General features: G+C 38.8%; 1 protein-coding gene across 16 annotated transcripts in view; it reads right to left on the reverse strand.

Moving 5' to 3' along the window:
- MYO3A (myosin IIIA) overlaps positions 1–25,192 on the reverse strand; it is a 136,019-nt gene that overhangs the window by 44,407 nt on the left and 66,420 nt on the right. For all 16 annotated transcript variants that reach the window (XR_012633202.1, XR_012633201.1, XR_012633203.1 and 13 more), the window contains 10 exons: positions 18,917–19,016; positions 16,493–16,609; positions 15,592–15,696; positions 15,424–15,507; positions 14,462–14,664; positions 12,359–12,457; positions 12,160–12,274; positions 6,587–6,713; positions 5,411–5,621; positions 3,203–3,350 (listed from right to left, as the gene is read on the reverse strand). Coding sequence is in view for 13 of the 16 variants with exons in the window: in XM_074900113.1 (XP_074756214.1) it covers positions 3,203–3,350; positions 5,411–5,621; positions 6,587–6,713; positions 12,160–12,274; positions 12,359–12,457; positions 14,462–14,664; positions 15,424–15,507; positions 15,592–15,696; positions 16,493–16,609; positions 18,917–19,016 (1,309 nt within the window). In the remaining 3 variants the exon portion in view is untranslated. The remainder of the gene's footprint in view (positions 1–3,202; positions 3,351–5,410; positions 5,622–6,586; positions 6,714–12,159; positions 12,275–12,358; positions 12,458–14,461; positions 14,665–15,423; positions 15,508–15,591; positions 15,697–16,492; positions 16,610–18,916; positions 19,017–25,192) is intronic.

Below are 25,192 nucleotides of genomic sequence, written 5' to 3' on the forward strand. Positions count from 1 at the left end.
ATTCCTATCACTTCTGAGGACATATTTTTGGAGGCCACACTTTTTTTTGAGGAAGGCAAAACTCTGAACACTTTTCAGATTCAGATACAGAAAAGAAACCACTGACAATGCTAAAAACATGTCACCTGCAACACTGAAAGTACAATTCAGCCTTATGAGTTCATTTACTTCATTGTTCAAGTTGCCAAAAAATTATTCACCTTTCCTATATAATCACTGCTTATTAGGTTGACATGGTTTAACTGAGAACTAGACTATAATCAACTGATTTAGGCCTTGAGTTCCAACTAGATCATGTGGTATGGAATTGAATGGCAAAATAGGGAAAGAAATGAAGAAATAATGTCCCTGGAAGTTTTACTTCCCTTGAGAGTAGTGTGAAATTAAATTCTGCAGTCTTCCTTGGGTAGATCTACAGGATGCAATACAGTGTCATGCTAGAGATTTCTGAGATAGCACAGAGCAATCTGACATGTCTGCCTAGCATTACACAGGGCTGAGGAGAGACACTGGACTGGGACACCAGCAACAGGATAGCTCCATCAGCATAACAGTCAGCTTGGACTAATGAAAAGTCAACATAAAGGTCTTCGTGACTGCTGGCATCAGCCTTCTCCTAAACATAACTCCTGTCTTTAAAGACACAAACTCTTATGTGTGTGTAAAGTCATGCAGACACACCAGCAAAGGGCAGGGGTCATCCTATTGTTTGGCTTTTACATAAGTGATACTTTGTATCACTAACAAGAACAATTTCAGTTCTATGATTTTGAAAATATTTCATTTTTTCCATGTATGGAAAATTCAGTAATTATGTTTTATATTTTCCTGCAAATAGCTTTCTCTTATTTGCCTGCAGGAAGGGCCTGTATTTACAATTAAAGTCCATCACTGGTGTTAACTCAGGAGAGTCCTTACAGTGAACAGAAAACATTCTGAAGCCACCTCCTTTCTCAAAGACTGTACTTGTGATGTAAAACTGAAACAGCCACATTATAAATAAATGAAATGTGATGTCTTATAATGACTATGAATCATACTGCAAATCATCCCATGCCATTGGGTTGTAATGCAGAATAATACATTTGTCATTTCCAGGCTCTGAAAGGGGAGGGATTTACACCCACACTTGCATGAACTTAATTTATATAGCTCATTCTGCACTGCTGTAGTAATATCTTTGGAAACTGCTACAAGATAATATAATGAAGTTTGATATAATCTGGTGTAGTGTCATGTAAATTAAAGTAGACATCTTGGTTGGTATTACAGGCAGGATGTGGACACTTGTAATAGGAATATTAGGACTGGTACAAATGAAATATGAATGGAAATGTGCATCTAAGTACCAGAAGAAAAGAGTCTTAGAAGAATGGCCTGTGATTTGAATGAAGAACATTTGCTCACAGCAATAAAATTGAGGAAAGTGTTGCTTACATCAAGACCAGAAAGCCTTCACTCACATAAAAACACAGTGCAGACAGCTAGCAAGTGGAACACCCTCTAAATCTGACAACAGGAGGATGACTGCAACATTATGGCACATCACATAATGCCTTTCCTTTTCCTACAAGCCCACCAAGGAACCTGACTGTAGGCATAAAGATGTGTATATTCCAAACAAGCAAAACCAGATAATGACCTTGCCTAAAGATTACAGAGGCTGAAGTAAATAAGGTTCTGAGGTAAAAAAACACCCTGTAACAACTGATGATTGCTAAAGGGTGTAAAGGATCTATCCAAAAACTATTTCAGCAAAACAAACCTAAGAGACACGATGAAGAGTTGCTAGCTGGTGTCCCTTAATCTCTGTAGCTCTCACAAATGATCCTGGCCAGACCACCTGAACACACACACACATCCTAGTGCTTTCTATGTGGGTGCGAGTCAATGAAATCTATGAGAGAATGAGTGGGAGTAAGACTGACAGAGATTCTGTAAATAAAGATCACCTTCCCCTTCCATAAGGTCTGTGATTTTCATACTAATGTCCTACAGGGAGATATGGGTAAACTATGTTGTCAGAATCAGAAGTTCATTTTTTCCCTCATCTGCTCAGTAGCAACATAACCACCCTGACCTCTGCAGCAGGGCATGTGCAGGACAGCAAACTCTTCCTACTTCGTGACACCGCAAACCTCCGCATTAATATATGTCTGTCCAAAATGTTCTGTATTAGGATATCTAGAAACAAATAAAGGTAGATTACACTGAACAGGACCCAAGTCTAATTAAAAAAGAGAAGGAGCATTGACAATATTTGTGTGTACAGGGATAGGGTTAGGAAAGCCAAGGCAGGTCCATCAGCAGCAAAGAGGCAACTAGGGAAAATACGGTCTGCTGCTGAACGGGTGTGGGTGACATGGAAAAGGCTGAGATCCTTTATGACTTCTTTGCCTCAGTCTTGACTGATAATCCCAGGTCTCTGAGACCAGAAGGAAAGTCTGGAGCAAGGAAGGCTTACCCTCAGTGGCGGAGGATCAAGTTAGGGAACTTTTGCCTAAAATTTGAATCTTAACTGTTTGGCTCATAGAGAATTCTGGAATATTTCTATTTTCAGCACGATTTTTTTTTCCTGGATGTTTTATTTCTTCAAATAACAATTTTGGATAATGATTTAAAGATGGTTAATTTAATTCTCATGGAATTATTTACAAAGTTGAGATGACCTTTTACGAGGCTTTTCACCCTCCTCTTCAATTTCACAAACTTTTATAATTACAACTCTATTCCATTTCTGTTTTACATCAAATTATTTAGCTTAGATGCTCTAGTTCCTGAATATGAACAAAATAATTGTGAGATTTTCAGTTTTTAATAATGGAATTTCAGTGTTCATTAAGCTTATCAATAAGCTATTACGAATGCTGCACTTTAAAAATTATGTTACCACTCATTTATTTTTTTACTATAGAATCATACGTCATTCATATTATTCCTCAAGAAAACAACACTGCATTTGCATCAAACCGATTATCACTGTGTTATGTTGCTTAGATACTGTAAATTTCAAGATTAATGCATTCTATTAGGCATTTTACTTGTAAGTAGCAAGCACTGCTTCACAGAATACACACTCAGAAAACATTTGGTATAATCTGCAATTTACAATCTATTATAGAGAAGAAATAATGTAGTTTGTTGAGACAAGGGTTTGTATGTTCAGCAATATTAAAGCTTTATCAAAATATTCCACACATACCTGTTCCCAGGCAAAGACATGTTGATTGAAGTAGAACTGAATTTGTTCATTGGCAATGTTGATACAGAGTTGCTCGAAAGAATTTTTTTTGAAATTCTCAAAGCCAAAGATATCAAGAATTCCAATGTTCAAACCATCATCATTTCCACTGCAAAGATTAAATATACTTTCTATTGTTGAATCTTTATTTTACACTGACTAGCTTCATTATTATTTCACAAAAGGAAAAAATGTGCCAAATCAGTACATCAGTTAAACAGAGAAATTTTTGCTAAACTAGGTATCTCTTAAAAAACCAGACAATTTTTGTTTGAAATACAATAAATGCACATCAAAGATGACTGTATTTGCAGACCAGATACATTGAAGCCCACAATGACCAAGTCAGTTGATAAGCGTATAGCAGATTTGCAATTTTATTGTTAAACTAATATTTGCTAGTTAATATTCTATTGTAAAAAGTTGACTACAGTACAAAATCAACATGCAGTTCTTTTTGTTGCTCTTGTAATAAAAAAGGCTTTACTCACCAGCATCTTGAAATTAAAGATTGCTGCCATTAAATATTATTTCTTCATATTGGCTGTCAATAAATACTATTTCTTCTTATTGTTTATTCACAACAATTAAAACTGCTTATTTTAACATGAAAGTCAAAAGAACAAATAGCTAGACCTTTTATGCGTCTAAATAACTACTTTAAGTACTGGAGTGTGGTATGAATTTAAATTACCAGTTAAGTTCCAGAGAAGTACTGCTACTAAAAATTTCAGTTTGAAATTTTAGCCAAGGCAATCTGAGAGATACGTGGTCATTTCTGCAACTGGATAAAAAGCTCTAATATACGTATTTATTTGCTGAAATAGAAAATTAAGAAGATATAATCTTATATTAAACTGAAGTTGACATCAGTGTCTTTTCCTACCTAAATTAAAAAAATAACCACATTCTATCTATAAAACTCCTTTGAGGGGCTATCTGTAACCATTTTTTTTTTTTTTTTTTAATAAAAAGTGTAGGAAACTGGGTATGAAGAACCAGCCTCAAGAATAGCACTTGAACCTCTTTATGAAGTCCACCTCAAAAATGCAAGCATTTCATTTTGGAGGGATCAAAGGTATTTACTGATTTTGACCTGAATTTGGTGACTATTTTAACTGTCTGGAAATTACATTTTTGGTGAATAGACAGCTGAAGTTTGTCTGACCCATTCCTTCTCAGAATCAATCACATGAAAATAGCAAATACAAATTAATTTACTACCACAAAACCAAAGCAGACTTCTGTTTGGGGTTTTTTTTGTATAGTAAACATTTCAGGTTGAACTTTCTCCTTTCTCGCCAGCATTATCAGTATTCAGTTTGAAAAGGACTCTGTAACAGGCATGTGAGAGAGGCACACAGGCTAGCAGTGTTGCCCCTTCTACCGTTCATTTTATCCTGTCACTTATCGATTAAAGTGCTGTTTATTTCTGCTCTGCTGTAACCAAATATTTGAAAGTTTAGACAAATTTTAGGATTGTAGCCTTGGCTTTCCTCTGATGTTAAAAAAAAAAAAAAAAAATCCAGAAAATCCAGGTTTGCAAACCAAAGCTATTTAGTATTGATATTCCTCTTCAGGTAGTTATAAGTTTGCCCCTTTTCACTGCTACTTCAGCCATAGAGCCCTGACCATCAGGATCTACAATGCAAACCACATAATTTCTTCTTTGATTAATTTGCAAAAACTGTTAATGCTCATTTGCAGCATGTTTCTCCTCTCTGTGTTTAAAATGTCACCTTGTAAGGGGTAGGGTGGACATTAACCTCGGTAAATGTGTTTGGAAACTACTCTCACACATATATGAACCACACTCATAACAACAGTGACAGAAGCAACAGTATCAGTGCAAATAAGAGCAGAATTCGACCTATGTAATCAACAAATGAATGTCAAAAGTTGACCCTGACAAAGTATAAAGGAAAAAGTAGTTAGTATGTCATTTACAAAGGATTAAATGAGTAAAGGTCAAATAGGAGAACACCAGGGCACCTGTGCTATCCATATCTACTGTATTTTCACTGCTTACTATGAATAGGATAAAACCCTTTTTTTAAGATAAACAAAAAAGTAGCAGAGAAAAAAGTAGAAGAGAACATTAAACACTCTAGTGTAGATGATATTATTCCAACATAAAATCTCTCTTTATTCTGGAAAAGATTCTTTTACCTTAAATGTTTGTCAGGTTTGAGTAAAGTGTTGATGCGATTGACTATCCAGCTAAAGAGGCGCCCATACAGTGCTTTGGCCATGGCATCTCTGACATCAGTGGCTTTTTCCACAGTGTTGGGACGAATAATTGTTTCTCCTCGAGTCACAACACAGTGAGAGGTGAGGGCCTCTTGCAGTTCATCTGCCTGAATACACAGCAAGGACGCACCTAGGAAGGAAAGTCAGAGGCATAGCTCAGAGGCAGATTTTGGAAGGAAAAATATGCATTTTTGCAATCAAAGCTGTAAGTGTAATATATTATGAATAAAGGCCAAATCAAAGTCTTGAAGTATGACTAATAAGGGTGTTCACACCAAACAACTGTCATTATGTAATTTAGTCACCAATCTCCCTAGCTTCCACTGCAGTCAATGTGTAAGTGACTCAAAGCAGAGGCTATTTCTCCAAATTATCTACAGAGAAATGCTAGGGAATCTAGGTGACTATGTCAGGACTATGAAAGTAGTAAGGTGTGAATACTCCTCTCAGTTATAATCCATCCATATAAGCCACTGCTGTCCTCCTTTCGCTCCAAAAAAGGGGTGCTTCTTTCCCAGTTCCACAATACTTTTGTATCCATGGCAGGAAAATGTGTAAGAAGATAGAGTGAAGACTTCATTGTCTCCCCACCTGTAATTATTGAGAAAGAGTAGCAAATCTGCTTGAGAATCTTTGCCCCTTACTCTGCTCTGCCCCCCAGCAGCCTATAATATAAGGTATCATTTCCAAAGAATTAGTGAGCCATATTTTAACAGGCACATGTGAGGAACAAGTAATGAGTATCTAAGAAAGAAACTGAGAAAAAATCTATTCAACATGTTAATGAGGTTCTCCATCAAATGTTCAAATAACCTTGGAAAAATTCCAAAGATTTTCTTTTCAGGCATCTGCAGTATTAGTCATGTTTCCTGAATGCCTGTGAACTGGTTAGTCAAATAAAGTGCATAACATAGAATTTGTTTTCTTTTTGCATATAATTCAGGTGGGCTTGGAATTAATCTATCTTCAGCATTTAATGATTCTTGCAAAATATCCACGTGAATAAAGTTTTCACAGATAACTCTCTTGCAATAAAAGAAATTCACTATCAAAACACTAAAGGAAAACAATCTTAAATCAAGAAAAATCACTCACAGTTCTCAAGTGCTACTGGATTGGAAATGTTGCTCTTGTCAATCATATGTTCAGATACCACTGCAGAAAATTCAATGTTACCCACATTTAAAATGGCAGCCAGGACACTGTACACACTTCCAAGTTCCTGAAAAATATATTAAAAAAGATGCAATATTTAGTTTGGTTTGTGCAATGGGCATGTGTGTGTGTTGTTTCCTTTGTCTGCCACATGCCAACTACTTTTAGGAAAACTGTTCTCAGCAGTTATTCCCTGTTCTGTACTCAGCATAGCCTTTCAAGTGTAAGACACTCAAAGAGGGCAAGACAAACTATAGCCTAATCTTTCTTCCTTACTTGTCAACAGGACAAGGTTGACATGGGAGTAGGGGAAGCACAAAACAGTGGTGAACATAATCCTCTTACACAAAAAGAATTCAGAAGTTATTTATATCCAGTCTTCACTGTGTCTGCAGGCACAATCGCGTCTGAAAATGTAATATGTAGATCAACAAAAATACAAAAAAATATGCATCTATGTTTCTTGGATCATGGAAACAAAGGTACTACAAATAATAGGTCTGCAATGGCTCCCACTGACACCATCAGAAAAAGTTTCACTGGGAGAAGAGTGAGACCTCACATCTCTGATGTGGCAAAGCACTTTACCCTTCAAAATGTCAGTTAGGAACTGTGTACTCACCAAAGCACTTTAGTATGGACTTTACTTAAACATATGTATATTTCAAATTATTTAGAAGGTTCTGAAGATGGATTCTGCCTTGAAAAGGCTAATATTAGTCTGAACAGTGAAATAATATATACAGCAAATTATTTAAAGTACTTATATATGACAAAATCATATATGCAATTAATGAAATAATGCTTTCATTGCAGGTTTGACTTAGATTTGAACTGTGAATTTTAATCTGAACTGTGAATGTTTATCAGTATTACTTGATGATCTCTGAGTATTTTCTACTCAAAATGCTGACATGTTTCTTTAAAGCAGACCAGGTTTTAAGCTAGGAATCCGTGTTACTATACATGTATTTTAAGGCATGCAGTAATAGTGTACTCTATAAATAGCAGGTTTATAAGTTTTATAGTAGTTTTATAAGAAGCAGTTTTTTAAATTTGATTGGTATTTTATAATGATGGACTTCTCGTAGTTGCACATCATTTTATCCTTAATATTCAATAGTTTGCTGGTACCATGTCAGGCATCATTTACTAGGATACAATCCTTAATTGCTCTACAATACTCGATCTTGTTTTCAACACTTTAAGAAGTTAATCTAGCAGTTAATAAATTAATTATTCCAGTGACAGCAAGATAAACTAGGTAAGCCAACTCTAAAAAATTATGTTCAGGATAACTGGCACACTGTTTACCTAGGTTTTAAGCAATCATTTTTATTTTAAGCTTCCGGACACAGATGAAATGCAAAGCAATGGATAGCTTAACTTCTGCCATTATGCTGTATAGTATGTATAGCTGCTGACATTTTTGTGTCCTTTTCCAGTGTGCTTGAAATCTGGCTTGATGTGTCTCATACAGCATGATTATTGTTCACCTCAGGCAGTCCTTTTCTATTATTTTTGCTATGCAGCCTGAAATAAAACTGTGTGATTTTAAGACAGGGAGTATTGACAGTAGTTACTATTAAAGCCTGCCTGTCAGTTAAAGACATATTTCAAAGAAATAAAGCCTTGTTTAGGACTCAGTTTTAATTGGAGTGGAGAAGATATTCTGTTGGAAGGTTTTCTGCTAACAAACCATGGAACATGCTCATATAGAACCTCCTCTGTGCAGTGGGATGAATGTTCAAGCTTAAGCCTGCATTAATAATAAGTGAACTTAAAAAAAGGAACTCATTGTCTTACCGTATCTTTTTATCACTGAAAATCACAGAATCACAGAACCATCTAGGTTGGAAAAGACCTTGAAGATCAACAATCAACCCAACATTGACAGTTCCCAACTACACCATATACGTCAGCGCCGTGTCAACCCAACTCTTAAACACCTCCAGGGATGGGGACTCCCCTACCTCCTTGGGCAGCCCATTCCAACGCCTAACAACACATTCTGTAAAGAAATGCTTCCTAGGATCTAGTCTGAACTTTCCCTGGTGCAACTTGAGGCCATTCCCTCTTATCCTGTCACCTGTTACTTGGTTAAAGAGGCTCATCTCCAGTTCTCTGCAACCTCCTTTCAGGTAGTTGTAGAGGGTGATGAGGTCTCCCTTCAGCCTCCCTACCCTCAAGCAGATCAACACGCCCACCGAACTTGGCATCATATGCAAACTTACTGAGGGTGCACTCAATCCCCTCGTCTAGATCATCAATGAAGATGTTAAACAGGAGTGGCCCCAAAACCCAGCCCTGGGGGACACCACTCGTGACCGGCCGCCAACTGGATTTAACTCCGTTCACCACAACTCTCTGGGCCCGGCCATCCAGACAGTTTTTGACCCAGCAAAGCGTGTGCCCATCCAAGCCATGAGCTGCCAGTTTTGCCAGGAGAATGCTGTGAGAAATGGTGTCAGAGGCCTTACTGAAGTCAAGGTAAACAACATCCACAGCCTTTTCCTCACCCAAGAAGCAGGTCGCCCTGTTGTAGAAGGAGATCAGGTTTCTCAGGCAGGACCTGCCTTTCACAAACCCATGCTGACTGGGCCTGATCATCTGGTTGTCCCACATGTGTTGTGTGATGGCACTCAGGATGAGCTGCTCCATCAGCTTCCCGGGCACCAAAGTCAAGCTGACAGGCCTGTAATTTCCTGGATCATCCTTCCAACCCTTCTTATACATGGGCGTCACTTTGGCCAATTTCCAATCAGTTGGGACCTCTCTGGTCAGCCAGGACTGCTGGTAAATGATGGAAAGCGGCTCGGCGAGCACCCCAGCCAGCTCCTTCAGCACCCTCGGGTGTATCCCATCCGGTCCCATAGACTTGTGTGTGTCTGTGTGATGCAGCACATCACTGACTGTCTCCTCCTGGAATGCAGGGGGTCATTCTCCCAGTCTCTGTCTTCTGGCTGTGGAGGCTGGATTCCCTCAGCACAACTAGTCTTGCTATTAAAGACTGAGGCAAAGAAGGCATTAAGCACCTCAGCCTTTTCCTCATCACTTGTTACCATGTTTCCTCCTGCATCTAGCAGGGGATGGAGGCGCTCTCTGGTCTTTCTTTTGCAGCTCACATACTTACAGAAACATTTCTTCTTGTCCTTGATTGCTGAAGGCAGATTAATTTCCAGCTGGGCTTTAAACCTCCTGATTTCTGCCCTGCATAGCTTCACAGCATCTTTGTAATCGTAGTGAGTGGCTAGCCCCTTCTTCCAAAAGCTGTAAACTCTCCTTTTCTTCCTGAGTTGCAGCCAAAGCTCCCTGTTTAGCCGGGGTGGTCTTCTCTGTCGACGGCTTCTCTTACAGTACCTGGGGACTGCCTGCTCCTGAGCCGTTAACACTTTCTTCTTGAAGAGTGCCCAGCCTTCCTGGACCCCTGTACTCTTCAGGACCATCTCCCAAGGGATCCTGTCAAGCAGGTGCCCAAACAAGACAAAGTCAGCCCTTTGGAAGTCCAGGATGTCAGTTCTGCTTTTCCCCCTCCTGGCCTCTCTAAGAATAGAGAACTCTATTACTTCATGATCGCTGTACCCTAGTTGGCCTCCAACTGCCACATCATCCACCAGCCCTTCTCTGTTCACAAAGAGGAGATCCAGCAGGGCACCTTCTCTGGTCGGTTCACTCACCAGCTGTGTCAGGAAATTATCTGCCACACATTCCAGGAATCTCCGGGACTGGTCCCGCTCTGCTGGGTTGTATTTCCAGCTGATGTCTGGGAAGTTAAAGTCTCTCACAAGAACAAAGGCAATCGATCGTTAGATTTCTAAGTGCCTACAGAGTATTTCATCCACCTCTCTGTCCTGGGTGGGTGGCCTATAGTAGACTCCTACTACAACATCTGCCCTGTTGGCCTTCCCCCTTGATTCTAACGTAAAGACACTCCACCCTGTCTCTGCACATGTGTGCTGTATTAGAACCTCAGTGGGGGAAGAAGACTTCTCCGTTCCTTCATTCTTGCAAACAGCCTCAGACAGGCTAATTCACCCAATGGAGAATGTCAGGCAGGCTAACATGGACACAGTTCACATGTAACCAGTTAGATTTCCTGTGGTACTCAACCCGCTTCTGAAACTGGCAGATTTCTACAGGTAGATAATTCTTTACAGATTCAGCTCACAGTGGCTTGCTGAGTTAATCAAGTGAAGATCCATGCTAAAACTGTACAATGTGGTCAGTGACCTAGTTCTAACTGGATCTTCAATATATAAGGAAGGTCTCTTTTAGATGATCAGGATTACTGTTTCCATCCATCCAAGTGAATAAAAGAACCAGGAACAAAAACAGACTTGCTGTTTTTCATGGTATAAATTAGGACTTATCAAGGTCTCTGGTGCTGTGACAAAAGTGCTATCAGTGCTGAACTGTGCACATCCTTCCATGCTGCTTCTGGAAAGGTGAAAGTACAAGTGTGAAAGGATGTGACAGTACAGGTGCTATACTACTAAGTGCAGTTGTGAATAAGCAAGTAGAGGAGAAAGAGACTGCGAATGACACTGCTACTAGAACTTAATGCAAAATGAGTATGGACGAACAGAACAGGTGAATAAATCTGTTCCGTTAGCTATTCAAATATTTACATTGAGGGAAGCCGGAAATACTCAACTGAAGTGAGTAATTTTCTGGGAAAAGCTCCTTACAACACACCATTTTGTCAAAGAAATAAAAAACATACATCCATTTTGCAGCACTAGTGTTTGTATTTCACAGATACTATATGGATCATACACCTACTGTTGCTTGTGATAAATAAAGTCAGAGGTAAAGTACAGCTGTAATACACCACTTCTTCCAAGAAGAGAGAACTAGGGTGCAGGATGGGGTTTCCTTCCCTTGCATCCTGCTTTATAAATCCAGAGGTCTGTTTGTATTTTAATTATACCAACAACAGCCTAAGGAGAGGGGTTTAATGGCTAGCAAAGCAATCATATGAGATCATAAAGAAAGAATGGGTTCAGTTAATGTTTAGTGATGAGATTCACTCCAAACGGATGTAAAAACTTCATTCAACTTTACCCATGGAGTTGTGAAAATGTATTGAGTTCATCAAAACTCATATCAACTCATGAATTTTTAGAACTCTCACCATGGACTTCATCTTAAAACAGAGATGAGGCTCATATTCACAGGCCTAAAATTATAGGCTAATAAATGGTTGTGACGTAATTTTCTATTCATTTAATTTGCAGAAGCTTTTTCTTCCCAATTACTCATTTGTGCTGTATTCACTGATTTCAAAGTCTCGTTGACTAATACAATTTTATTTGTTTATCAATGCCTTGAAACCTTAAAAATTTAAATGTGGTAATATAACAGTAAGTTGACCATGCAATATCCTAAAACATAAACACACTACTGCTAAAGGAAGAAAAAAGCAAGGGAGATTATTTGAATGCTTTATCTAAGTTTTTCCTGATTAAGGTAGCCATGAAAGTTCACCAAAAATAATGATTATCAGCACTCACCTCCAGTGTAAAACCTATGACTTTGAAGCATTGTTCAATTAATTCAAACTGAGACTTATAAAAGCTATTGTTCATGAAATCTTGCACTATTCTGAAATGATCATTTTGTAGATATCTGAAAGAGTTGATGGATACAGAGTTAGAATGTAAATGAGGTTGAGAATTCAACACCACTTTATGTAAAAATAAACTGCATTACCTGGGAGGTCTATATTCTGGCAGTTTATAATGTGCCAGTTTTTTCTTTTCTGCCAGACCAGCATAAATATAATAAAAAATATGGAAATTTTTCTCTCCTCTGAAACAACAGAAAGAACAAACCGGTTTAGTAAAGCAACTGTGTTATATTTACTGATGACATACATGCTATTATTAAATGTTATTTTAATAACAGGCAAGGCTCATGCAAACTGATAGAGGACTCTGAAAGAAGCTTTTACACAAGTTCCTATAAAGTGAACACCCTTTCTGTGCCACTGTGTTTGTTCTGAAGCCGCCAGGGCAGTTGCTTGGTGCTACAAGCAGCTAAATGCTGCTCTGCTTTTGATGCAATTGATAGATGCTGGGTGAGATCTTGCACATTGCTCACCCACTCACATGAAATAGGCTGCTTAACCTCCAGTTATTTTAAAATATGTTCTGACCATGGGCGAGCTATACACCCCTGATTCAGTCACTGAATCCAGTATGTTTGCTGTGTCCTTTAGCCCTGAACTGAGAAAGAACATAAGCAGACATTCAGCAAAGGGCCTTATGACTTAGCATGTTTTGCTTAAAAGTTAGGGGCCCAAACCCAGGACAGAAGGTTTATGGCACATCCAAGGTTCCTGTGCACGTGATGAGAAAGATGAATGCTTAGGTGGAAATTTGCAACTACCACTGAACCCTGAGATGGCCAAGTCAGTCACTATGAAATGGCAAAAAGGAACTATGTTCAAACCCCAGGTTTTTGCACGAGCTGAGGTGTGTGTCTCAGGAGCACTATAACATGCTTCTGTGAAAGAGGATCAGAGCCCAGTGCACTCCTCTCTGCATGGGGGGTACCTAGATCAGAGTTCAGTGCCAACTTAGTTTGCATTATTTTACTGTGGACAGTCAGTAGTAGAAAACAAGAACAATTTAAGGAGTAGGAGCAGACCTCCAATCTTCCCCCTCAGTGTCTTAACCATTACGTTGCATAGCTATGTTCTGCACGTTCTCTGAAACCTCACTGTGTCCTGATGGTTTGTATATTCTCTTGGAAAGGCAGGGGAACCTGTAGGTTCAAAATCTCTTGGCTTGAAGTGGGTCTGGAACTTGGGTCTCCCATTTTCTGGGTAATCAATCACTGGTTTTCTGAAAGAAGTCATTCCTAGCTCTTCACGTGAGTTTAGGAGTTGTGTTCTCCCAGAAGAGCAGAACAGACTGCAGGTACCCAAATGCCAGTTTTCTGCCCTGGCACAGCTGTATGGACCAGCCACCCAGTGACCTCAGTGAAGAGAACACTTGACATAAAGAGCTTCAAGTTCATGCCTCAAAACTTAACCTGTCTACAGTGGCTCTCATGCTAAATATTTTCTTGTGGATTAAGACATATAAACACCTATCTAAATAGTATTTGTGGCATGTAAATGCTCTGCTTACTTCCTGTCTCAGCATGTGGGAAAATATAAATATAAACCGACAGCTACAGAACAAACCCATGAAAAGTTATGTAAAAGTGGTATTTTAAGGAAAAAGCCAGTTTCAGTCTAAAAAAGCAGTTTCTGTGCTTATAGAAAATACACGTCAATAATTTAAATGCCATTTAATTTTTCCATAATTTTGTATTATGAGATACAAACATGACAGTGATTGATCTATTCTGCACTTGGTCCATAATCCTTTAGAAACAAATTCTAATAGATGCTCCACAATGGAAAACTAACTCTTTGCAAACAAACAAACAAATAAAACTACAATACAAAAGGAAACATAGAGGAATTAAATCCAAGTGATACACTTAACACAATACTTCAAACTTCCACAAAGAAATTTATAACTGAGCTACTAGGAAGTTTTGAATTTTTTACACATGCTGACACACTTCATATATCACGTATGCATTATTATGAGATTTGTTTAAATAACCCAGGAGGCAATGAAAAAAAAAATCAGGAGTAGTTTTCAGCTATCTTACAGATTTATAAGCTATTCATATACCATTTACAAGAAAAGATTCCAGTACCTTAGTTGTCTCAGTGTTTTGATCCAGTATAATTTCCTGCATTGTAGGTCTACTCTGTAACCCTCAAATTAGGTCAAATATAATTCTTATACTTACACAGCCTGATGGACAACTCTGGATTTTTCAAGGAGATACTCTGAAATCTGAGCTCCTACTACAGTGCCACCACAAGTGAATTTCATTTCCAAATATTTTCCAAATCTGCTTGAGTTATCATTGATGATAGTGCCTGCATTCCCAAATGCTTCTACAAGGTTATTCACCTGGAGGATCTTCTCCTGTAGAGTTCTGTTATTAGCCTGGATATGAAAACGATATTGCTTAAAATGATCAGTAATCATTCAAATACATTCATTCTTAAGTGTTTCTTTCATCTTCAAGCTGGTATTGTGAAGTGTGACATCATCAGGGCAGCCATTCCCATGTGAATCATATGGAAAGAAAGGCAGGCATGTATCATGAAACCTGTCAGAATATAGCAGTCTGCAGAACTAATGGCTGGCTGGAAGAGATGACATGCGTAATGATAACATCACCACCAGAATTAATCAATTTCTGTGGCCCAGCGCTCTGAGATGGATGGCCTGTTTTTAGTATTCTTGTTAGCATCTGCTTACTGCTGCATTGCACCATACAAATAGCTTGCTTGCATCTCACCTGGGACATGCAAAATGGCATTTCATTTAGACAATTATGGTGGTCACTTCCCAGAATGACTATGTCCCACTGACAGCAATCTGGTTGTGGAAGGAAGAGGATTTTATTTAGTATAGTTTGGGTAATTTGAAGACATTCAAACAAACAAGGGACAGACCAAAAGTTACAGCCCTCACTGCAGTGGGTACTTCCTTGCAGAATCCCCAAAATATTTTCAAGTGACCCCAGTTCAGGAGGGAGGATGGGGTGGACAGACCAACATCATGTTCCAATCTGACCTTATGGGAGTTCTTTGGAAAATTTATTACAGTATTGTCCCCCTACCAATGCCCTGTCCATAGGTTCAGTCAATTAGGCCTAAGATAGCAAAGCCTTTCAGAGATACCCCCTTTGAAACATACCTTGCCCAGGACAGTGAGCTGCTGAACCAGAAGATGGGCACTTTGCGTCTTGCCAGCTCCACTTTCTCCAGAAATAACGATACACTGCAGAGAACAAGAGCATGACTCTAAGCTTATTACGTATCTCTCAGCCTAGCAAGGGATAAAATTAAGACACGTCATCTTTACCTGATCGGAGTTGTATGTCACCATGGATTGATAACCTATGTCAGCAACAGCAAAAATATGAGGAGGGTTGGCAGTCCGTTTGGCTCCAATATACAGTCTGGAATACTAAGTGTAAGAAAAATGAAAACATTATCAGTGTCCCTCAATAACTTTTTTTAATCAAGAGTTTAATTTCATTTTCAGGTTAGTCTACAGCATGCTGAGTTTACCAGCAGTGATGTTTCCTGAGTGAGCTGTTACTGCACTCTCCCACAAATCTATGTACTTAGTACTATAAGAACTGCTAAAAAAACGTGAAGCACAATTTTGTGTGATGTCAGCCCTGACTATGCTATGAAACTCAGATTATTAGAAGAAAATTTAATGTTGCCAAACATCAAGGACCAACTTATAATTTGATTTTATTTGTACTTCACATCTTCTTAGTATTTCTGCATGGTATTGATGAAAAAAATTAAGATCTTTTCTGTACCTGTAGTCTCTGATAATTAATAATGTCAAATTATTGTATTAACAGATTTTTTCATCCTAGAATGAATGTTGAAAGTCACTAGAAGAGCAATAACCCCAAAAATTCCATTTCTGTCCATTGATTAAAATGGATGACTTCCTCAGATATAGCTATTTGCACTTTAGACATGATACAGACATGATCTACGCTACAGACCTAAAGATATCAGAAATAAATTTTTTTTGAGTTTCTCATTTCTGTGCTGAAATTCAGCACATGATAAGGATGTGTGTCAACAGGCACTTGAAGGGACAACTGTATTGTTAGTTCTGTTTTTCAGTGTGAACTGAAATAAATCTCACAAGGGTCTTACTTTATACTTAACACAAATATTAATATTTTAATGGCAATCAGTACTAGTTTAAAAGAACCAAACCTAGTTTTTCACACCTGTGAAGAATAAATATCTATGTTCTGAAATGGATTGACAGCGATGAGAATGTCCCCAACATATGTGTAGATCTGATCCTTGGCGTAGCCCTTCTGCAACTGCTCTGTTACTGTATTCTGATGGAGAAAGAATAGGAACATTGAATCACACAGGGAAAAAAAGAATATTAGGAAAATGTATAAAATATTTATATAGTTACAATGAGTGAGGATAGAAAGGAAAGGTATTAATAGTCAGAGATACAACTCATCATGACCAAAAGTGACTAACACTTTCAAATACACTGGCATACCTAATTTTTTTTGTGCCTAAACTCACTCTGAACAATATATACTTACAGATCCCCAAGTGGCTGTAGAAAAATGAGTTAATAAGTGCTGCTTTAATTCAATTAATCAAAGGTTTCCATGAGACTTCTGTCTTCATTTCTAACATGACAGTTTCATGTAACTCATCAAACAAGACATATGCTTGAATTCATAACTGCTGTTACAGCTACTCTAACATTATTCTCAGTTATGATAAGACACAGATGTTCAGCTGTTTGGATCCTATTAATGTAAGCAATCAGGCATCTTTCTATATAAACAACCAGTCTCTGCTGTGATTGTTCTTTGCTGCTGCAGAGACAGTTTTCCCTGAACCAAGGAAAAAGAAAGGCCCACTAGGGCCATACCCAATTTCTTGACATAATTTCCCTCAGCTTCTTCTGTACACAGGCCTGGGTATGTAAAGTGCCTGGTTACGTTTCCAGTCAAAACAGGTCATAGAGATGGATGAAGAAATCTAAACCAGCCTTGAGACTAATCTGAGGTGTATGTGACAATATTTAGGCCTTATTCCCACTGGAACAGAATGACCAGCATCAGAGGACTACAGAAGGAATTGCTTTCCTCCACATCTATCTGTTTGCAGTGTCGTGCACTGTGTTCTGGTTAATGCACTTAAAATCTGAATTTGCAACAGATGAAGAGGCCACATTTCCTTCACAGAAGAACATAAGGAGAAAACTTCGGTTTTCCATTGCCTTGATAAACAGTTCTCTTTTTGGTTTGAAATACTACCTTGCTTTTGGCTGTAACCAGATTCACATTAACAGAATTTTTTAGGGGCATTTCAGCCATTTTTGAAATTGTTTCTTGCACTGATAGAAGTGTCCTGTTTTGCTCTTCTGATGGGGCTATCTAAACTGGAAGAAAAGTTTGAATGGAAGAAAGGAGTTCTGAGAAGCTGCTGTTCATATGTTCATATGAAAGTGGTTTTAAACTGGACTGGATTTAGTAAAACATCATGTAGTCAACTGATGCCTGTAGGTGGAGGCTTCTTAAGGACTTTTCTGAGAATGCTCCACCTCTGAGAAGATGGGATATACCTCTGGTTTGTCCGATTTTTTGTGTGTCTTTTCTTAGCTTGGATTGTTTATATGCTTCATGGCAAAAGATAAAAAAGTCTTGCTAGCATATGGTTATTAGCAATATTAAAAAAATGCTTAAATCTGAGCTTTGTGCAGTAGATAAAGTTTGGATTAGCTCAATTATTATTAACTAAACATAAACATTAAGCTACTATAACCAAGTCCTTGGATGATGGAGGATGTTCTGTGGGCTGTTAGCATTAGGTAGTTTACCAGCTCAAGAGCCACATTTAGTATTCTGGTCTGACAAAGATACAATAGATGAGAGAAGTTATAGAGATAAGAGAATATGAATTATAGTCTATGCACAGCCCAGTAGAGGAAGAATGTCAGTTTGTTTACAACCACTGATGTCCTCTAAGACCTGCAGATAATGTGCTGTGGCCCAATTCTTCTTTCTGGTCTTGAAGCTTGAAGCATAAACACAACAGACTTCCCCCCTCTCTTATGTATGTTCCCCTGTTCCTAGAGGACTTATTTTTGAACCTTGACAAACCGGTGAGATTTGCATCAGTCATCAGAAGGCATTGACAGGTCAGAGCCTCAGCTGACACAAATCAATCCCAATGCATCTCCACACCAAAGTAAGTCAGTGAGAACCCAGCCTTGGAGAGTATGGTAAGCTAGTTTAAGACAACTCTAGATGTCCAAGCAACAGGGGAGAAGGTACCTGTTCTTGGACCTGGACCAATTTCAGGTTAACACATCATTGCAAACTAGATATTTAGCTGTAATAAAATCCAGTGATACAAATCCTGTTAAGCAAATGATGCTACAATACTGCTCGGTCTAAGGCTGTAACTGCAGAGGGGTTTTTAGCTTTGGGTTGGAACCATTCCTAACACAGTAAATCACATCTAAAATATTTGTCATAACTGGTAAAATGCCATTGTACACTTACACAATTGAAGTGTGACAACATAGTTGAACTTGAAAATCAACAGCACACCACTCTGGTTTAATAGGCAGTTACCTCCCTTCAGGAAAACATGAAAAAGGAGATTCTTACCTCATCCAGTACCTCCAAGGTTGCTAAATCATCTACCTCTTCCTGGTTTGAAACTAGTGATTTACTGTAGTTCCCTTTCTTTGTATGAATACGTTCAAATCTAGAAAAGAAAGACGTGCAATTTCCTGATATAAGGAAACACAGAACGGACCTTCCATCTGTAACCATCTTGAAGGCAATTCAACCAAAACACTTCAGCTTTCCATTGTTCTGAATTCAAACACACAAATGTTTGAATAACAGGGTGTTCTGAATTCAAACACAAATGTTTGAGTAATAAGGCAGGACACTTCTTAGTGCAGCACACCTGTACTTGACAATTCAAAATCTATAGTTTGATTCCACAACTGATAACATGAAGAACCTTTTCACTGTACAGATGCCTTCTTGATCACACCCCTACATCAGCTGCAAGACTGGATCTATGCAGTACATAGAAAAAAAAGAACATATTTATAAAGCATGTAACAGTCAAACTCTAGCACTTACCTGTAAAAAGAAAAAATGACCCACATAAAAATGATGAAAAATAATTTTCAATAAAAAACAAGGGGTGTATGATTAAATAGTATGGCAAGGATGATGCAGACAAAGCATTTGGTATGGAAACACTTCTAGCTTAATAATGACAATGCTCTAAAGCCTGGCTGAGATGACCACACTGTAGATAAAAGTGCTACAGAACCACTGGGGTATGTGAAATACATCCTGACCATTAATAATTTTCTTGGTCTCTACAGGGGAAAAAAAAAAAATCATACAAAATAAAGTTCAAAGCTTTTTCTTATCAGGCTTAAACTTCAATTAAGTTTGTCTTATAGTGAAAGTTCTTTTCTCTTTTTATCAAATCAAAGAAAACTTTATTCAGTCTTACAGAAATCGGCAAGAAAATTTCCCCAAGACTTGGATCATTCTCTATTCAAGAGTAAAGGCATTGCTAAATAAGGCAAAATCAGCAGAAAATGAAAGGTCCACAATTCACATGACTTATACTTGCTTTATGAGATGAAGGAAAATCAGGGAAAGGGAAACTGCATGAGTAACAGCAGGTTCACAAACTAAATCAAGCTCAGATGTGCAATACGGCACAAGCACAGAAAGACTATCAAGGAAATCCAATCTCCCGATAGGACCTCGCTCCCCTTGATATTATAGGTAGGAAGGCACATCTCAAATACATGGAACATGTACCTTGGTAAACTGAGATGGCAGGGAAACTGTGTTGTGTGAAACACACTCACTCTTTACCTTGATTCCAGACAAGACCAGGGAAATCCTTTACTTAATTTTGACAGTTGGATATACAGTATGAGTAAAAGCAGACAGGTGTTTTCCACTCATGCAAGAACTTTAATATACAGTGCACAGAAGACAGGAGAAAGAGGGCACTTGCATAAAGATGGAAAGTTAGAATGAATGAACATCACACTGATGGGGCAAGCTAATAGACTTCTGAACCCCCGCAGTAAGATTTACTGCAGAGTTTAATGGGTTGTACTCATTCCACGGACATCATCTACTTCATGGGTGTTACTTCAGGTCACGCAGGCTGTGCACTGATGTGGCATGCAGGTGTAGAAAGTCAAGCAGGCACCCACTTGGCATCAGTTACTGATTGCCAGGACTGAAAAGGGGCTGGAATAAAAGGGCAAATGATGCCCTCCCAAACTGTGAGTGCAATCAAGATCTGAATGTTGGATGTGCAGGCATGGATGCACTTCATCTAGTATTTCTTCCCATTTCTCTTGTCTCTATCATTCCCCGAGGGTGGCAGAATGACCCTGTCCTCACCCAGGTGCCAGTAATGGAGCACTTTCTTCCTCCCTTAGGCAGATGCCAGCTATCACTGGAGTTTTTCCACTGTCCAGAGTGCAAAGGCAGGAGTTTCACACCCACAGACTAATTCTGCAATGTTAATATCAAGACACAAACATGTAAGACTTCATTGCAAGGGCTAGCACAGTTTCACAGTCAATATCACAGCCCAACACCCAATGTGGTGGCTAAGTGACCAGGAAACATGATGAACAGTATGGATCAACAGGATCTACATTGCCCTGATCGAAGAGAGGGACCAAGTCTTGCCAGTTTTACACTCAGCTATTTTGCAGACTACTCTCAAACTGTTGTTAGGACCCTGGAGCTGCATGAGAAAGCAACCTGCTTCCAAATGTTTTCTTTCTTTTAGTATTCACTACAGGCCAAAAAAAAAGGCTGTTGTATATAGAGTAAGGATAATGGTGAGGCTAAATTACACAGAGGTGAAAAGCGATGAGAATACTACAGAGCACAGTACCAGAGCCTTACTACTGCCTTGCAGCACAGAACATGCAACATCATGGGCCTATTCCAACATCAGCAGTGCAAACAGGTAAGAAAAGATGCAGGAGGAGTGTTGTCTGCGTGGGGGAAGAAAGGCAGATTTTGCTGCAATAAATCCATAACCAGGCTGTCATTTGGTATGTATTTAAATATGTTGAAGCAGAAAACACACAGGAACACAAGCAGGCAGCATCAAAAGGGATTGGTCTGGTGTAAAGCAATCCCAACTCTCCTAGGTCCAATCTCTTCTTCCCTTTCCTTTGGAACCCATTTGTACTGTGAGAGCTGTCCTCATAGTACTGTCCTTGCAATAACACAACGAAACAATTTTTTGTGTATGTACCTCCAGGTTGTATTAAAAAGGATGTGGCAAAATTAAGATTTAAATTCACTCTTTGGCCTTGCATGGTCTGCTGCTGCTTGATTTGCATTTACCAGCTAAAGGATATCATTGCATTCAAAGCCAGAATCCTATCCCCTCAAGAGAAATCTGTCCCCTCTATAACCCACCCTATTTATATCTCTTTTTAACAGTTTCAGTTGAAAATTTAAATTTGAACAGTTGAAATACCTTCTCCTTTGTTCCTGCATGAAGGTCATTTTGTGACCAGAGGATGCATCTAGTATCAGAATGACTTCGAGAAAGACCTATCAATATGTATGTGAGAGAAAGCTGTGAGAACTGCAAGACTACGTCAAGCTCTGCTGTTCTATTTTTTCCATTGCCAAAGGAAGACCCAAAACAAGACATCTGTCAAGTTATGCTTTCCATTTCTGGTGGAATTGTTACACATTGAATACACTTAAAAAAAAAAAAAAAGTTACTGCATATCACTGAGAGAGTATTTCCCAAGATTTGTTCCAATTACCATTTTCATTTAATGTAGGAAGTTAACTGCCTTGCAGCAAGGGAAGGGAATGCTCCAGTCATGAAGATTTTTCTTTTTCTATTGTTTTTACTTTTCTTTTAAGGAAATGATCTCTATTTATGCCAGGGAAGTTTAATTACATAAAACTGATTCTCCTGTAATCCTCTTCAGCTGACATTATGAGAACACTAGTTCTTGTTAAACTAGATTATATTCTCCATTCTCCAGAGTACAGCAGAGCAGCAGATTTGCAAAACACAATATTTTTCTGCTTTGCTGTCAAAGGGCACAGACCCCTCAAGGGCAGCTATACTGCTTCACTTGCTAAAACTTCAACCATTTAAAAAAACCCGTATCAGTACTGTTGACATCAATGCTGAAATTTCATTATCGTCATGCTCATAGACATCGTGAACTGAAATAGCCATGTTTCTCTGTTCTGTTCAGAAATTATTTGTTGGAGGCATTAGATCTTACAGCCATGCTCGACAAGCAATTCCAGCAGCTGAAGGCCAGAAACATCAACCCAGTATGGAAAAGAAAATGAGTCAAGGCAGCATTGTTTCTGTGCATCCTTCTTCACACCCCCCTGCTTATCTTTCAAGATTCTGTTAAATCAAAATAAGGCAACTGCAGCTTTTTCTTCTTCAAATTGTCAGAATGTATTTAAAAGATTTCTGATAGTTCCAAAAATACCATGAAAAGGGAAGTGTGACTCATGATGCCCTGTTGAACTCTCTGCCTGAACTGGTTGGAGAATCATCTACAGACTTAAAACTGACAGGAAAAGGACTGGCCTTAGCCTACGTGTAAAGAAGAAACTAAAAATAATTAAGTTTTCTGTAAGGTGAAGATGGGAACAGCTGTACACGTCCCAGTAGTTACAAATAGCATTAAAAGTGACAAACGCAAAAGAAGCAACACAGATAACCCTGTACAGGATCTGTCATTGCTGACGATTCTATGTCTCTGGAGGCTGCACAGAGCAATATTAATTCACACCTAAAATCAAAATTTTGTCTTCAACAGACGTATCTGGTGAACTATGCTTAAATAAAACTAAAGCCTTACATCTATGTACAATCTGTACCTGGATTTAGAAAAGTGTATTGATAAGACTCCAGCTGTGTCTGCACAATGCTTTGCAGACAAACCTGTGCTCCCTCTATGTTAAAATGATTGCACAGCACCAGCTGCAGTCTCAGGGAGCTGTGCTCAAGCTTGTGCAATGTTGCTGAGAGCACAGTGCTGCAGGGCTTTTGATTCAGAGGGGGGCCATGTCCAACCACTTCACAGAATCACAGAATCATCTAGGTTGGAAAGGGCCTTGAAGATCATCTAGTCCAACCGTTAAACCGTTAATTCGGTCATGTCCTCCTCTGCACAATCTGCCAAAGTCTGTGCTGGTTTATCATGCCCTGCAAAAGAGCAGATTATTGGTCCTTCATAACAGCCTCAAGAAATGGCTGTATCCCTGACAAATTTCAGGGAAAAATATTTGCTCTTAACTGAGCAAATAAAAGAACTCAAAAAGAACTCTGGGATTAGTTCTTTATTGCCCTTATGAGTCAGGCCCATGCTCTATGGACAGAACCATACTGATAAGATGAAGAAGCTCCAAAAATAAGTGATGCCTCCTGAGATATTCCACCTTCAGGAGAAATGAGTTGCTGAGCAAGTGGACTGACACAACGGTAAAGTAGCAGTTGCAGAGCCCAGGGAGTCCTGAATGGAGGAGGAACTTCTTCCTCCTGTTTTGCTTCAGGAGGTAAACTATTCTTCATTCAGGCATTGTTTCTGCCCATTGTACTGTATGGAATTATATTCTTATTCTGCTGTAGAGATGTATATTAGCTAGAAGCATATGGGACTGGAGATCTGCTTATTCCAAGGCCTGTGCTGCGAGAAACTATTGCTTCTAGAGCCTGAGAGCACTTTGCAGCACAGCCAACCTACACAGGAGTGTCCTCAATGCAGGAATATACATATTCCATATATATATTCCTTGTTGGTACAACAAAGCCCACACTGAGTTAGTTACAGGAGAGGAAGTGGCATGAAGTGCTGCAGGCTTAGTCTGGAACTCCAAAGCCTCAGGTTTAAGCCCCTCCTCCTAAACACATTACATCTGGAGACCTTGACCAAGTCAGCACAGGACTCTGGCTGAGCTATCTGCTCCTCATACTGTCTTTGTCAAGCTAGTGTGATATCTCCTACCCTCTGCTACAGCTTTTACTGCAGAATTGAGCTTGAAGGATTGCTACCAGCTGCTTTCCACTGTCAGGATGAGTCGGAGAGACAGAAAGAAAGAACACCCATAAAATAAGTGACACAACTCTGCACAATCAGGGAGTCATGGAAGGCAACTGCTTTTAATAGGATTGAATAAATTGACAACTTCGTGCATGTTTTTTTGCACAGGATTTCAGTGCTATCACTACATGGCCAGCATAAAAGGACAAAATCTTAGAGGACAATTCAGCTCACCCAAAAGCCCTTTCTCTGAATCACTTTTCAGTAGAATAAGTCTCTTTTCGATATTTATTTAGATGGCATGAGGCTCTTAACTTGGGGACCCGTCAGTTGCTGAAATCTAGGTGCAGTGAATATCCCTTGCATATGCAGCTCATTCTGGAATGAGTCATAATTCCCAGGAAATACACATTGTACTAATCATTGCATACTTCTGCAGAGATTATTGTAAAAGCAGTCAAGATTAAGACAGCCAAACAACTCAAGATAAGTCTTACAAGCCTGACTGTCAGGTGTAGATGCGACAGTTCTGAAGGCCGTTTCAAAGACAGCTATTTCTGTTGCAAAGTGAAACTCTTTACTAAGGCAGTTTTTTCCCTCATCTGGCCTAGCAAGAAGTGTATTATTAGAACAGTTTGGGGATATATGCTGCAGCACTTATTTATAATAATTATTTTCGTTACTAATTGTAAATTTTAACAGCTATAATGTGACATGCAGGAATATAAGTATGTGACCAAAGGATTTGCTAAATATGAGGGGAAACTTAAGCAGTGTCCAGAGGTGAAAGATCAGCCTCAAATAAGGTTATTGTTGCTTCATTAGAGAATTT

This window comes from Athene noctua, chromosome 2, assembly GCF_965140245.1.
Source record: "Athene noctua chromosome 2, bAthNoc1.hap1.1, whole genome shotgun sequence".
NCBI classification, from domain to species: domain Eukaryota; kingdom Metazoa; phylum Chordata; class Aves; order Strigiformes; family Strigidae; genus Athene; species Athene noctua.